General features: G+C 47.6%; 2 protein-coding genes and 1 long non-coding RNA gene across 3 annotated transcripts in view; 2 read left to right on the top strand and 1 right to left on the bottom strand.

Moving 5' to 3' along the window:
- Nucleotides 1-3282: 3282 nt before the first annotated feature.
- On the top strand, nucleotides 3283-11337 carry gtf3c3 (general transcription factor IIIC, polypeptide 3). Its single transcript, XM_069712862.1, has 19 exons — nucleotides 3283-3525; nucleotides 3669-3744; nucleotides 4557-4924; nucleotides 5033-5156; nucleotides 5248-5439; nucleotides 5552-5717; nucleotides 6032-6179; nucleotides 6277-6445; nucleotides 6991-7091; nucleotides 7220-7391; nucleotides 7564-7766; nucleotides 8227-8328; nucleotides 8493-8625; nucleotides 9179-9404; nucleotides 9526-9580; nucleotides 9710-9845; nucleotides 10443-10567; nucleotides 10710-10862; nucleotides 11185-11337. The coding sequence occupies exons 1-19, from the start codon at nucleotides 3433-3435 to the stop codon at nucleotides 11305-11307; spliced, it is 2865 nt and encodes a 954-aa protein (XP_069568963.1). The 5' UTR covers nucleotides 3283-3432; the 3' UTR covers nucleotides 11308-11337.
- LOC138629263 (uncharacterized) lies at nucleotides 9693-10262 on the bottom strand. Its single transcript, XR_011311531.1, has 2 exons — nucleotides 10172-10262; nucleotides 9693-9999 (listed from the first exon to the last, which is right to left on the bottom strand). It is a non-coding gene; the product is annotated as an uncharacterized lncRNA (long non-coding RNA).
- Nucleotides 11338-13117: 1780 nt separating the features above from the next.
- The window catches only part of LOC138629253 (E3 ubiquitin-protein ligase HECW2-like), a 24760-nt gene continuing 22877 nt past the window's right edge, over nucleotides 13118-15000 (top strand). Inside the window, 1 exon segment of the mRNA XM_069712844.1 lies at nucleotides 13118-13432. The gene's annotated coding sequence lies outside the window, so the exon portion shown is untranslated.

Here is a 15000-nt window from a genome sequence, read left to right as displayed (position 1 = left end):
GGTTATCTTTCAGGAATACCTTCTGAGGAACAACAGGGCCTGTACTAGTACGGTTAAAATTCACCCAGAACATGGTGTCACATGTCCCATTCTTAAGTCCAGTGAACTCAAGCCATCCGGACTCACCTTCCTTTACCAGGGTGATGTTGATGATTATTTCTTTATGTTGGTACCCCACCCCAGCAAAACTGGAAAAGCATTTAGCTTCCGTCAGGTTCATAGGTTTTGCATGTAAGGTCACTTGTGTAGATGAGTGTGGCATGTGGGAACATACGAAACAATCACTTTTATTATACGACCTGACGAGGACCTTTACATAGCTGTACCACATGTTGGTATCCCACGAATGTTTTGGGTTTTCGTCCATCCATGTCCATTTGTCTGGTTGCTGATCGGTCCATCTTTTCCTTCTTATCGTGCCCTCGTCATCTTGGCGGAGTGACAGGAGGCAGAGTCCTGTAAAAGTTGTTACCACAAGGGGGAGGACCCACCTGCATGCCATTGTTGACAGGATACTATGGGCGCGGATCAGTTGTTTTCTTCACTGGGTGGAGACCAGGGAGCCTAGAGCTACACCCACCCTTTGTAACCAGACTTCCACCGTTACCCGCTGTTGGCAGCAGACAAGGGGGTCACTCTCTTGCAGTGGCTCAAATGTATCCAGGTGCCTCTCTCTGCGATCTTTATGGCCGTTGGTGTGGTCAGGAGGACTTGGTATGGTCCAGTCCAGCGGGGGTTGGACCAACACTTCCTTTTGATGACCTTGATCAGCACCCAATCACCGGCTTTGACTGGATTTTCCTGTGGGGACACAACGTGGTCTGGCAGATTATTTGCACTCATTATTTCTTTTCCTTTCATCATTTTACACATCCAATCAGTTAATGTGTTTTCTTCTTGTTCTTTTTCTTCATCGTCATAAAATAATGGTAATTTGAACGGTCTACCATTTACTATTTCAAATGGAGTTAGTCCATTTTCAGTTGGGGTTATTCTCATGTACATTTTTACCAGATCTATACATTCTGGCCAGGTCCTTCCTGTTTGCTCCATAGTTTTTCGTAGCCTTAATTTCACCGTACCGTTTGCTCTTTCCACTAACCCTGCACTTTGTGGATGGTACGAGCAGTGATTTTTTTTTAATGTTATTCCTAAGTGTTGCGCTAGGTATGTTATCACATCATTTACAAAGTGTGAGCCATTATCACTGTATATTATTCTGGGAATGCCATGCTGTGGGATGATGTTTTTACATATAGCTTTAGCTACTGTTATAGCATCTGCCTTTCTGCTTGGGATAATCTCCACCCATTTGGAGAATGGGCATATCAGAACCAAACAATATTGGAAGTTATTATTTTTATTTAATTCAATAAAATCCATGTGTATTATTTCAAATGGGTGTTCAGCTCTCGGGAATACACCGCGTTTTGGTCTGACGTTTCCTTGGGAGTTATGTTTACAGCAGATTAAGCATGATCTACAAAAAAATTTTGAGTATGAATTGAATCCTATTGTATAGAAATGTTGATGTATCCCTTCAACCATCCCTCCTGTTGAGACATGGCAAGGCCCATGACTCAAAATGGCAGCTGTTTTGTACAGGTTTCTTGGTAGTACAGGTTTGTTGTTTATGTGATATATGCCGTTTTGTATTTGTGCTCCATTTTTTTTAACCATAGCTGCTTTTCTGATGTTGGTGAATTTGCTTGCATATCTATTAAAATTTCATTAGATATTGGTTCGATTTCCTCGTTTGGTTTCTGATGGACTATGGTGTATATGCCATATTGTCCTGTTGCTGCTTCTTTGGCTGTTTTATCGGCAAATGCATTGCCTTTGCTTACTCTGTCCGTTTTCTTAGTATGCGCTGCACATTTGCATACTGCGATTCTTTTTGGTAACAGGACTGCTTTAAGGAGTTAGGGTATGTATGTATATATATATATATATATATATATATATATATATATACAGTGAACCCTCGTTTTTCGCGGGGGTTACGTTCCAAATAGAAACCGTGATAGGCGAAATCCGTGAAGTAGTAACCTTTATTTTACAATTGAAATAGATAGAACTGGACATTAAATATATCTATGTTACATATAGTCCTAATGTGATTTCAATGCACGATGCAAATCCGTGAAGCAGCGAGACCGTGAAAGGTGAACCGCGTTATAGCGAGGGTTCACTATATATATATATATATATATATATATTATAAACACACACATATGAATACATATATGTAATGTCTTGATATAAAGACATACATATATATAAATACATATATAGACATATACACGTGTATATATATATATATACTGTATAGACACAGACATGCATACCACTGTTGATTAGACCTACTATATATTGATTAGACATACTATAGTATGACTTTTTTATATTTCAGACCACGTACTACAGTATGACTAGTAAGATTTTTTTTTTTTCATCCATATTTTCTACTATACTATAGGATGACTTTTTTTTTTTACATCTTTCGGACGACAGGCTATATATAGTATGACTTTTATTTTATTTTGGACCACATCGTACCACCTCCTAAAGAGGAGTCGTGTTTGTGCGCACCCGATGAGTACGAGTCTCTTGGTTAGCAACTCTTGAGCGTCTGGCCGTTGATCAATGACAGCAGCTGCCCGTGGAACAAAACGGTAACGACCAACACAACCGGCCACAAATGCTCCAATTGTAAAATGCAGCTCAGTGGAATTTTTTTTTTTTACTGCCCCTGCGGTCCGTTAATATATTCAACACAAACCAACCGCACAATATTATTATATTATATGGACACAATAAAAGTGTCTTTCTTTACAAGCTGCTGATATTGAAGCAGCGCCGCTCTCGACGGACCGTTCCAGCACCACGGACAGCGCCGGGGATGTATCGTTAAACTGCAGTTAGCTGATATATATCTATATATACATATACATCCTTATGCACACATATATATGAACAAATACATATATAAATATATATCGAAATTATACATATAAATATATACACATAACATACATTATAGTTACGTACATATATGCTTTTTATATATATATATATGTTTTTATTTATATGTAAATACTTTATATATATATATATATATATGTATGTAAATACTGACCAGGATGTTACAAGTTTTACTACGTGCCTTTTTCACCGCAAGATGGCGCCCCAACTCCGTGGCTTTATTTTGATAAGCGCCACCCCGGAAGTTTGTACGAGTGACGTCACGCGGCTGCGGTTCAGCGTGCTCGCTCGGCGCACGTTGTGGACTTGCAGAAAAACAAAAGGACAACACGGTGTCTCCGGCGCTCGAGACGGTCCCTCCTCTCGCGCCTTCGTTTCGGTTTGTTGCCGTTTCACACTCGGCGACGGGACCGCGGCGTCACGCTTCTCCGCGCGCGAGATCCCGCCATGTCCGGGTTCAGCGCGGAGCTCATCGACTACCTGGAGGGGAGGATCACCTTCGAGGAGTTCGACAAACGGAGGGACGAGCGGAAAACCAAGGTGAACCCGCGACGACGGTAGAAATACGTCACCGGTTTACCGGGACGCATTAAAGTCGCGCGCGACCACGTGTTGTTGTCGTCGTCGCTTTGCCGCTCACCTGACGTTTTCCTCTTTTTGTGGTTCTCCTTCCGTCCTCTCAGGAGTCGGAGGGGTTCCGCGAAGATGCGCCGGATGACGCGCAGGCCTCCACTTCGGCACAAACCCTGGCGAAAACCGGTACGCGTGTCGGTGTTTGTTGATTTCTAAACAACAATAACGACAAAAAGGGGGAGTCGGGTTTTGAATGGGAACAAAAAAAACGTCCGCTCGTCACGGCGGATAGGTCCAGATGGGTAATACGGGGGAAAACAACAACAACAACAACAACTCAAAGGCACACGTGTCAATCATTCCTTGATTTTTAGCTACTTCCGGGTTATAGCGTCACGACTCAACTGGGAATTAAATTAAGGGTAATGTTTATTTAAAACATGAGGGTAATGTTTATTTAAAACATGAGGGTAATGTTTATTTAAAACATGAGGGTAATGTTTATTTAAAACATGAGGGTAATGTTTATTTAAAACATGAGGGTAATGTTTATTTAAAACATGAGGGTAATGTTTATTTAAAACATGAGGGTAATGTTTATTTAAAACATAAGGGTAATGTTTATTTAAAACATGAGGGTAATGTTTACCTGCTATGAGGCGTTCAAATGCCTGCTGGGGGAAAAAAAAAAATATCGAGTGAGGATATCAAAAACAACAACCACTTCATCGTTGTTGTTGTTGTTTGTTTTTTTTGCATCGTGACTGCCAAAAATAAAACACTGTAAATTGTGGTTTTGCAACTTTTATTTTTATTTAGTTTTGAACTTTTCACATCGAACCATTTTTTCAATTTGGCTTTTGTGACAGCTGATTTGGGAAAAACAAAAACAAAAAAAACGTTTCTATTTATTTCCACAGCTCTTTGTGCGTTCATATGTTTTAATAATAATCATAATAATAATCATAAATTAATTTCTATCAATGACATGTCTCCAGAGGAGGGGGTCAGCCCCGGGGTCCAGCTCGCCTTCGCCTCCATGCTGGGAGAAACAGCTGAACCGCCGTCCTCGTCCTCCGAGGACGAAGAGGAGGAGGACACCTTGAGCTTCGTCGACGACGAGGAGGACAAGGATTACAACGCGGAGGAGGAGAAGGAGCGAGGAAAGGCGGAGGAGGAGGCGAAGAGGCCCGGGCGAAGGAGGCGAGGCGGCGGCGGGAGGAGGAGGAGGAGGAAGCAGCAGCGGGAGGAGGAAGATGATGAGGAGGAGGAGGCGGCAGCGGCGGCGGAGGGGGAGGACGTGACGGTGGGCGACGTGTTCGCGCTGGAGATGGAGCTCAACCGAGAAAACAAGAAGATGATGAAGGTGAGGAGGAGCGACGTCCGCCTCGCTTTTTATTTTCTTTTATTTATTTTTGGATCAAATTTATTTATTTGTTTGTTTATTTATTTGTGTCACTCCGCGTGCGTTCAGGGGCGTCGTCAAGGCAGCAAGCTGCCTCGGGCTCTCAGGGGCCTCATGGGAGAAGCCAACATCCGCTACGCCAGGGGAGAGAAAGAGGACGCCATCTTGATGTGCATGGAAATCATACGACAAGGTACCGCTCGTGTTCTCGCGCTTCGGGACATCGTCGTAACAACAACAACAACAAAAAACAATCGCCTCACCTCCTCTTCCTCCTCCTGCAGCGCCTCTCGCCTACGAGCCCTTCTCCACGCTGGCCATGATCTACGAGGACGACGAAGACGTGGACAAGGCGCTGCAGTTCGGCCTCATCGCCGCCCACCTCAACCCCTCCGACTGCGAGGAGTGGATCCGATTGGCCGAGATGTCCCTGGAGCAGGACAACATCCGGCAGGCCATCATCTGCTACGGCAAAGGTCGGCTCCCCTCGAGATACCTCGTAGTGGAAATAGTTAACCCACCTTCCCCCCCCCCCCCCTCAAGTTGTACTTCATACTTCCCCCCCCCTCCCTTCCTCCCCCCCTCCAGCCATCAAGTACGACCCCACCAACGTGCGCTACCTGTGGGAGCGCTCCAGCCTCCACATGCGCCTCGGCGAGCACAAGCAGTGCATGGACGGCTACCGCAAGATCCTGTCGCTGCTGCCGCTGGAGGACGGGGAGCACTTCATGCAGCTGTCCAAGGACATGGCCAAGTAGGTCGTCTTCCCCCCCCCCCCCCCCCCCCGGGGGTCGCCGGAGTTTTGAAAGTGAAACGCGGTCCCGTTCCGTCCACTTGTGACCGGCTTTACCAACAAACAAAAAAAATAATAATTAAAAAAAAAAAATGAAACAGCAAAAAAACAACCGCAAGTTTTTAACCTCCCTAATGCCGGGTAACCGCAAACGGAACAATACCCCCCTCTCCACCCCCCCTCCTCCCCCCGATGCCGCGTTACCGTGGGACTATTTTGTGTTTTCTGATCGGCCGCGTTCTCACCGTTGCTTCGCGTCCCCTCCCCCCGTTCAGGAGCTACTACGAGAGCAACGACCTGCCGTCGGCTCTGAGCGTCATCGAGGAAGCGCTGGCGCGCCACCCGGCCCTGGTCAGCGACGACTTCATCAACATGGCCGCCGAGCTCTACATCTCCAACCGCCAGTACAACAAGGCCCTGCAGGTGCGTCCCTCAGCCGTCGCTCCGGACCCAAAACAAAACAAAAAAAACGCCCCAAAAATTCCCGCGTTAACGAGCGTTCCCGTCCCCCCCCCCTCAGGTCTTGGTCCGCTTTTCGGGGATCGTTTTGGTCCAAGCCGAGCCGGCGTCGGATGTCGCCGCGCCGACACCGGAGGAGAAGGAGAAGGCGGCGCCCGAGGAAGAGGAGCGGAAAACCGAGGAAGGCCCCAAGTCGAAGACCGTGGAGGAAATGGCCGCCCGGGAGAACGGTGAGTGGCCTCTTCGCTTTCCGACGCGTCGCCCTTCTGGAGAACAGCGGAAAAGGATTTCTCGTGATTCGTTTTTCATTCGGTTTTTTTTTTTTTGTTGCATTTTTGGATCGTAACGAATCCAGACGGCTAAATTCAACTTCCAATTTCCGGCGTATAAACAACCTCGCGTTCGGTCAAACGGACGAGGGGGAACCCCCCCCCACCCAGTAAAATGCGCCGGCGGGATCCAAAGTGGCCGTGAAGGAACCAAAAGGAAAATGACGTTTTCCAACCACCCGGCTGAACTCCAATGTAGCGCCACGTAGCGTCGGCGCTTGCTCCTTAACGCCCTCGACGACACCTCTTTAAGTGCGTTGATGCCGTACGCGGCCACAACTACAAAATAGACATCGGGGAAATATGCGGGAAACGGGCGATAAAACCGTCCTTCGTCTTCGCGCCCTCGCTGTGAACTTTTTGTATTTTTTTTTTGGGAGGGGTGGGGGGGGGGGTATATTTTTGGGCCGGGAGTTGCCATTGATTGTCCGCGACGTTTTCTCCAGGTGACGTCGAAGACGTAGAGGTGCCGGACAGCGTCCCGGTGGACCTCCGGGCCAAGCTGATCGTCTGCCTCGTACACCTGCACGTCTACCCGCCCCTGGAGGTAAACCCCAACCACAACAACCACAGCCGTATTAATAACTCGTAATCAGGACTAAGGAATGACTCCTCGGCCTTTTTTTTTTTGTTTGTTTGTTTGTTTGTTTTTCTTTTTTGCCCGTGTTCCTGCAGGCCTTGGTGTCCACGCTGATGGAGCAGAGTCCGGAGGAGATCGGCGACCTCTACCTGGACGTGGGCGAAGCGTACCTGGAGGAGGGCCGGTACATGTCGGCGCTGCCGCTGCTGTCGGCGCTCGTCGTCTCCGAGAAGTACAACCTGGCCGTGGTGTGGCTGCGGCACGCAGGTCCGGACAAATATCTTTAGATCCGACCGCAACAAAAATAAATAAATACAAAATAAATCCATTTAAAGGCGCTCCGAAGTACAAGGCGGCAATTCGAAGCGGATCTCCAATTTGGCTCCAATGTAAAACGCGCCCCCCACTCTCCCCTCCACCCCCACCCCCGTGTCCGCAGAGTGCCTGAAGGCCCTGGGCCACACGGAGCCGGCGGCCGACAGCTACACGAAGGTGGTGGAGATGGCGCCGCAGCACCTGGAGGCCCGGCTGTCCCTCGCCACCCTGCAGCAGCAGCTGGGCCGCATGGACCGCGCCCTGAAGGCCCTGGAGTCCATGTACGACAGCGACACGCTGGCGCAGGACTCGTCGGCCGCGCAGAAGGCAAGGGGCGCTTTGATTGTTATGCCATTCATTCATTTATTTGTTTTTGTGTTTTTTTCATCTTCCGACAACCCCCCCCCACCCACCCCGCTGTCAGTGTGACATTTTCGCGGGCCTAAATCTTTTCCATTTGTGTTTTTATTTTTTTGACGGCGTTTCCGATGTTCGTGGGATTCCTGGAATTCCTTTTCGACGTTACGTAACAAAAAAATGGCACCCGAATTTTCGGCTTTATTTAGACATCGATCGATCTACAACGAAAGGACGTGCCGCCGAGTCGGCAAAAACGTACAAAAAACTCCACCCAAAAAAACAAAACAAAAACGCTGCCAGGATTTTTTTCTTTTCATAAATCTCTAATACATACTTGATATATAATACATATATATATATATATATATATATATATATATATTTTTTTTTTTGTCCCTGCTTTTGTACATTCGCCTTCTTTGAACAGGAATTGAAGCTGCTGCTGCATCGCTCCACGCTGCTGAAGACCCAGGGACAGATGCAGGACTACTTGGACGCCATGATCACCATGATCTCCATGCTGCTCAAGGTAACACGCACACACACACACACACACACACACACACACACACACACACACACACACACTCCCCTCTACAGAAGCCTTTTCCCAGGGATTTCTTTGAAATTGTGTGTGTGTGTGTGTGTGTGTGTGTGTGTGTGTGTGTGTGTGTGTGTGTGTGTGTCGTCCAGGTGGCCATGCAGCGAGCGAAGGTGTGCGTGCGCTCCGTGACCGCGGCGGGCGAGACTCACCTGAAGCTGCTGAAGACCGAAGAGGTGCTGCCGGAGATCGCCGACCACGAGAGCGCCTACCTGGACAACACCTGTACGTAACCGAGGGCAACCTTTTGAGTAACATTTGCCGTGGGCGCGAGAAGGGAAAAAAAATCTACCAAACAAAAAACAACTTTATTGCCTGGTTTTTTTTATTTGTTTTTTATGTATATATAAAAAACGGCGAAAGCCGACACTCCGTGCACGATTGTCCACAAAGTTATGTCGTCGCGATAGTCGGTAGAGGCTGGCGGAGTGAGTTTTAAGAAATGCTGACGTTGCCTTTTTTTTTTGTCTTAAGTTTGTCCGTCGACAGGCTTAAATGGCGCCTTTGTTTTTTTTCAGGCCACGATGTAAAATTTGACTCCGAGCTGCAACATATTTATTAGAATTACCCATTTGAAATATTTTCCCCTTATTATACTATTTTAGAACGTGATATTTTCAGAATAAAAGTTCCAATGTCGCAATAAAAGTTCCAGTTTCAAAACAAACATGACCGACACCATTCTGACACGCCCGCCGGTTCTCGTCATTCCGACTTGACGCGCCGGCCTGGTTACCACGGTGATGACGCGTCGCCACCGTTGTTGTCGTCATCGCAGGTAAAACCAACGTCCTGTCCAAGGAGGACTGGTGGCAGCTGCTGGTGAGCTGCGTGCTGACGCTGTGCGAGACGCGGCGCTACGAGGAGGCGGAGCTCCTGGTGGAGTCGGCCATGGAGTTCTACTCCTTCTACGACAACAAGCCGCGGAGGAAGGAGCTGGAGTTCTTCGGCCTGTCCGCCACCATCCTTGACCGCAACTACTACAAGGCCTACAACTACATCAGGTAGAGCTGGGGAGGCGGAAGGGGGCCGGGGGGGGGCGACGTCACCGAATTTTTTATTTTGTATATTTTTTTTGCCGACACTGCGTTTATTTTGTCCTCCATTTTTTTTCCTCCTCAACAGATTGATGCTCATGGAAAAGGTGGATCTGCCTCAGCTGTGGAACATTTTCAACCAGGTGCGTCGACGCATCTTTTCCCCGTCAACACTTTTGGTTTCTCGCAAAGATATTTTCTCCATTTACATCCCCCCCCGAACGGCTGAACTTCTTTTCAATTCCATTTTGTTGCGTTTCTTTCACCTCCAGCTGACGATCACGTCTCAGCACCAGCGTCACCACCGCTTCTGCCTGCGCCTGCTGCTCAAACACCCCGACAACCACGCCCTGTGCGTCCTCTGCGGACACAACGCCATGGTGTCCGGCAGCTTCAAGCACGCTCTCGGTGAAAAACAACAACAAACAAACAAACAAACAAAAACACAACGCTCGAAACGCCTCGAACGCTCATCTGTCGCTTGTGTGCAGCCAATCGGTGGGCGGAACGTAAAATCAGACCCCCCCCGCTGGCTCCTGGCTCCTCCCTCCCCCTCCTCCAGCTCGCCCAAATATGGTCACAAACCGCTCCGTGCTTATTCGACTGCACTCACTCAAATTCTATTCTATTGATTTAAATTCAACTCAACTCATTTCATTTCAACTCAATTAAATTAGTTTCATTTAAATTCAACTCAATTCAATTCCATTGACCTCCATTTATTTATATAGCACCAACACACTTATTTCAAGGCATTCAAGACAATCAAGTCTGATGACAGAACTTTTCAGCATCATTTAAAAAAAAAAAAAAAAAATCCAACAATTCAACAACAACAAAAATCCAACAAAAATCATAATTTCAATAAAGATAAACCTCCAGTCCAGGCCCGAAACAAAAAAACGTACGTCCATATACGTCTTGCTTCGTGCCGCCGTCAGTTTGAGGTTGTTGTGTTGTTGTTTTTTTGCCACGTCTTTCTTCTAACCCCGTGTGTGTTTTCAGGCCAGTACGTTCAGGCCTTCCAGACTCACCCCGACAACCCGCTGCACAGCCTCTGCATCGGCCTCACCTTCATCCACATGGCATCCCAGAAGTACGTCGCCAAGCGACATACGCTGGTGCTGCAGGTACGCTGTCGTGGTCCCCCCCTCCCACCCACCCCTTTCTCCTTTTTAAATAGCCATCTGCTAATTTCCTATTTCATAATAATAATGAATGTGTGTGTGTGTGTGTGTGTGTGTGTGTGTGTGTGTGTGTGTGTGTGTGCAGGGCTTCTCCTTCCTGTGGCGCTATGTGGAGCTGCGCGGCGAGTGCCAGGAGACCTTGTACAACCTGGGCCGGGCGCTGCACCAGATCGGGCTCACGCACCTGGCCATCCACTACTACCAGAAGGCCCTGACGCTGCCCGTGCAGACGCTGGAGGCAAGTTCCCCATAAAATAAAAAAAAAATATATATATTTTTTTTTTAAAAGGATGGAAGTGAATGGACGCGCATCAAGAAAGTGTTTTTTTTTTTCTCTTTAATTTCTCCCCTTTCTCTTCGTTGTTACCGCTCGGTCTTGTTTTGTCCGTTTGCATATTTTCTATTGACGTTTCTGGATGCATCCCCCCCCCCCCCTTCCACCCAAAAAAAAAAAAAAAAAAAGGATGGAAGTGAATGGACGCGCATCAAAAACTTGTTTGTTTTTTTTGGTTGTTTTTTTTTTCTCACCAGTCACGAAATATTCCCCCTCCTCTCCGCAGGGCATCGCGGACAGTCAGACGGACTTGACGAGGGAGATCGCCTTCAACCTGTCGCTCATCTACCAGGCCAGCGGGAACCCGGCGATGGCCCGCCAGCTCGTCAAGATGCACTGCATCGTCTGAAACAACCGCAACATTAAAAATGTCACACACACAAAAAAAAAATATGCATAAACCGACGCGCAAAAAGGCTTCGGTGGCGGCGGCGGCGGCGGCCCGCGTTTTCTGACCTCGGAACTTTTTGAGAGCTTCGCTTCCGCCGCCGCCAAACGTACGGGCAGACCGAGGACGCCTTTTTATTTGTCGAAAAACGCAAACTCGGCGCCGGTTTGACGGCGTAACCGTGGCGACGAGGTCGACGCGTTAAAGCTCGTAGACGTACGGAGTCGCCAGTGTGCCGACAGACAAAGTGAAGAGGTTGGCAAAAAACACCCAAAAAAAACCTGACATCGGGAGTAAATAGTTTGTAAATGTATTTATAGTCATTTCATCAAGCGTCTATTTAAATATTGTTTCAGTTGACGAGTTCACATTTATTATTTCTGCATCTACTGTAAACTGCTGTTTTTCTGTTATAAGAAATAAATTGAAGTAGAAATGTACAAAACAAAAAAGACGCGGCATCGAAAACATTTGTCGAACTGCACACTATTTATTCTTTTGACACTATTCGGTCATTTCATTCAGTCGTCCGTTGACTCGCTCACATCCCGTCACGCATTCATTGTATTTGATGAGTTCACGTTTTTCCTCCATTACAAATAAATTGAAGTTGATTTACGATGAATTTTTTTATGCGAGGTGTTTGAAGCAGTAAGGACATGTCATTTAAAATGCTATATATATATATATATATATATATGTTATATAGATACAACAAAGACCTTTGGATGTTATTGAATTACACTTTTTTTGGGGGGTTGTTGTTGTTTGGGTTTTACTGTAACGTGACTAAAGACAGTTCGGACAGACTTTTTGTTTACGGCTTTGGATTAAGACCCGTGATTCTTTACCAAACCCCACCCCCCCCCCCTTCAATCCGAACCGTCTGCTTCCATCATCTTCTTGCTTTTGATTGATTAATTGATTTATTCATTTGTTTATTTTTCCTCCCTCTGGGTCACCGTTCTCCATCACACCGTAAATAGACACAAACCCCTCCTCCTCATCATCACCCCCCCCCCCCACACACACACACACACACACAACATTTATCCTCGGATGCCCTCGTTTAAACCGGCCCTGTTTAAAAACAATAATCCTCCCCCTGTTCTCTAATTGAAATAAATTCCGCACACCCGAATATTTTTTTGGGGGTACCCCCACCCCCCCCCCCGGCATCTCGTTCCGCCTTTTTACGGCGACCCCCTCAAACGGTCCCCGAACCTCAGGTTGGGCAACCGAGCAGCGGCTAGGAAAGGGTCGCTCGGGAGGTGGGAGGTGTCAACGTCGCTTGTTTTGATGCCAGTATGGACTCGAGCTCCAGGGCCCGGATTCATCTCCGGAGAGAAAAGTTCCCGACCGGCACTTCGGTTGGAAACCCGCCGCTGTAAACCCGGACTCCGGTTTCCGTACCCCCACCACCACCACCACCACAACACACACACACACACACACACACACACCCGACCCCGCCGCCGTCACCTCGACTCCTCGAGCGTGGAAAACAAAACAAAACGCCAAAAGTAGACCGGGAATGAAGCGCGCGAGGCGAGCGGAAACGAAGGGGAAGGCGGATGTGCAGCGGTCCTCCAAAGCCCAGGCAAATAAATAAGATATGAAGGCGTCTTTTTTGGGGGCTTGCCTCATCCAGCCTGGAAATATCAACGACGCGGCGGACGACACAGCACGAAGGCGCCCGCCGACGCTTTAAAATACGGGGGATTTATTTGGGCAAAACAAGAAAAAGAATTTTAATTTTTTTCCCCCCCCCAAAGGGAGGTTGTTGCTGTTGTTGTTGTTGTTGTTTTTTTTTTCCCTCCCCCGGCTTCCGACGCCCCGGACACGGATTTTACCGAGAGGCGGCGGCGGGGGGAGGAAGGAGGGGGGGGCTGCGCCCCGGCTCTGGAGCGCTCGGATCCCGGCTGGAAAGCCGATGAAGGCTCGGTGGTTTGCGGGCCGCGGTGGAGGTCCGTCGTCCATGATCGCGCGACTTGTTCGGGGCTGCTGCTTCTTCTTAGTGTGCGCGTGTGTGTGTGTGACCGTGCACGAGGCGTTTTAAACGACGTTTAAAACCGCCGTTGCAAAGGTGAGTGAGGCGCATCCGCTATATATACATATATATCATATATATATATATATATATATATATATATATATATGTAATAACTACATTTATGTTCATTTCTGGACACCGGTTGTTGCTTTTTTTTTGGGGGGGGGGGGGATCGGGGTTCCGACAAGCCTCGTCGGTAACTCGTTTATTTATTTATTTATTTATTTTTTCCTTGCACGCGCATTTGCATTTATCCCGATTTATTTTTTGTTTTTTTTACTGGGCTATTTATGGTGAGCCGATGAAGTCATTCTTTTGCCACCGGTAGCAACAGTGACTGAAACCAAGGCCTCCTAGAAAACAACAACAACAAAGCCCACGCAAAATCTTTGTCGGGAGGCATCATGTGGCAGAAGAAGAAAAAAAAGAGGCTTTAACAACACAAAAAAAAAGGGAGGAGGAGGAGGGGGGGGGGCAGTGTTATCAACCTGCACTCACACACACACACACACACACACACACACACACACACACACACACCATTCCTCTCCAGTAGCTCCATGTAGCGCCTGAACCCAGTTTTTATAATCCGCCTGTGATAAAACAGCTGTTTGAAGATGATACACAGCCTCCATTTTTAGCCCCGGGATGATTGACAGGCATTCGCTGGAGATCCACCCCCCGCCTCCCCACACCTTCGGGACGCACTTTTACTTCCACGTTTAACACTCGGGAGTAAGGAAACGGCTCGGGCCGCAGACGACGACGACGATGATGATGATGATGATGATGATGATGCGGAAGAATCTCTGAAGGTTGTCGGTTTCCATCCCGTTAGTCATCGCGGTTAAAAAAAAATAGTTCCCAGCGTTTCATTTATTTTCAACGAGAGCCGGTTGTATTTCTTCTTCTTCTTCTCAAAGACATCTCAGCGGGTCAGGTCCCCGGTCCGGTCCAGTCCGGTCCGAGGACGCCACTTGGCATCCAACGGAAGACAGATTACCAAATGGGATTAAAGAGCCTGGGTTGTTTTTTTGGTCTCCTCGGGCCTAACGAGCGGATATTATTATCACGGAGGCCTAAAAACATCTCCAATTAAAAGGACTTCTCCAATGAAGATTTGTCCGCTATGTTTTGGTTCCCCTGAAAAAAAAAAAAAAACACCCAAAATTCCAGTTACTTTCCAAATTATCGTTTAGCGAACACGACCGCTTATTTCTAAACCTGTCTTTTTTTTTTTTTTTTCGTCCGTGAAAGCGGTGGGGAGATGGGGGGGGGGGGGGATTTTCGTGACCGTACGATCGTTAGCGTCGACCGTCCCGTCCCGACCAATCGCAGCTTCGCCGTCTCCTCGTCGCTTGTACGATAATCGTCGGTTTTCCGTCGCCGTCTTTGCCGGTTTCGAAGCAGGAAGTGACCCGTATTTGGGCCGAGCCGGGCGATAGCCGTGACCTGACCGCACCAGATTGGGGGGGGGGGGCTGTCAATCAAACGGACCAAAAAACGTCAAATCAGCTTCTTTTTTTTTTTTTTTTTTTTTTTATCATCGACGGGAACACGAAGAAGAAGGAGCGACTTCGGCCGAACGACGTCGACCGATC

The sequence above is a fragment of the Brachyistius frenatus genome, unplaced genomic scaffold (genome assembly GCF_029030835.1).
Source record: "Brachyistius frenatus isolate BFR_SWC_R1_liver_20210118 unplaced genomic scaffold, ASM2903083v1 Contig_112, whole genome shotgun sequence".
In the NCBI taxonomy this organism is placed as follows: Eukaryota; Metazoa; Chordata; class Actinopteri; family Embiotocidae; genus Brachyistius; species Brachyistius frenatus.
The sequence above is the reverse complement of the archived record's forward strand: the minus strand, read 5'-3'. Positions and strand labels throughout refer to the sequence as shown.

Excerpts from the sequence above, each read along its gene's own strand:
- gtf3c3 (XM_069712862.1), top strand. The coding sequence starts at position 3,433 with ATGTCCGGGTTCAGCGCGGAGCTCATCGACTACCTGGAGGGGAGGATC. Across the intron at positions 7,392-7,563 it reads GGTGTGGCTGCGGCACGCAG|AGTGCCTGAAGGCCCTGGGC; the intron begins GTCCGGACAAAT and ends CCGTGTCCGCAG. Across the intron at positions 9,405-9,525 it reads AAGGCCTACAACTACATCAG|ATTGATGCTCATGGAAAAGG; the intron begins GTAGAGCTGGGG and ends CCTCCTCAACAG.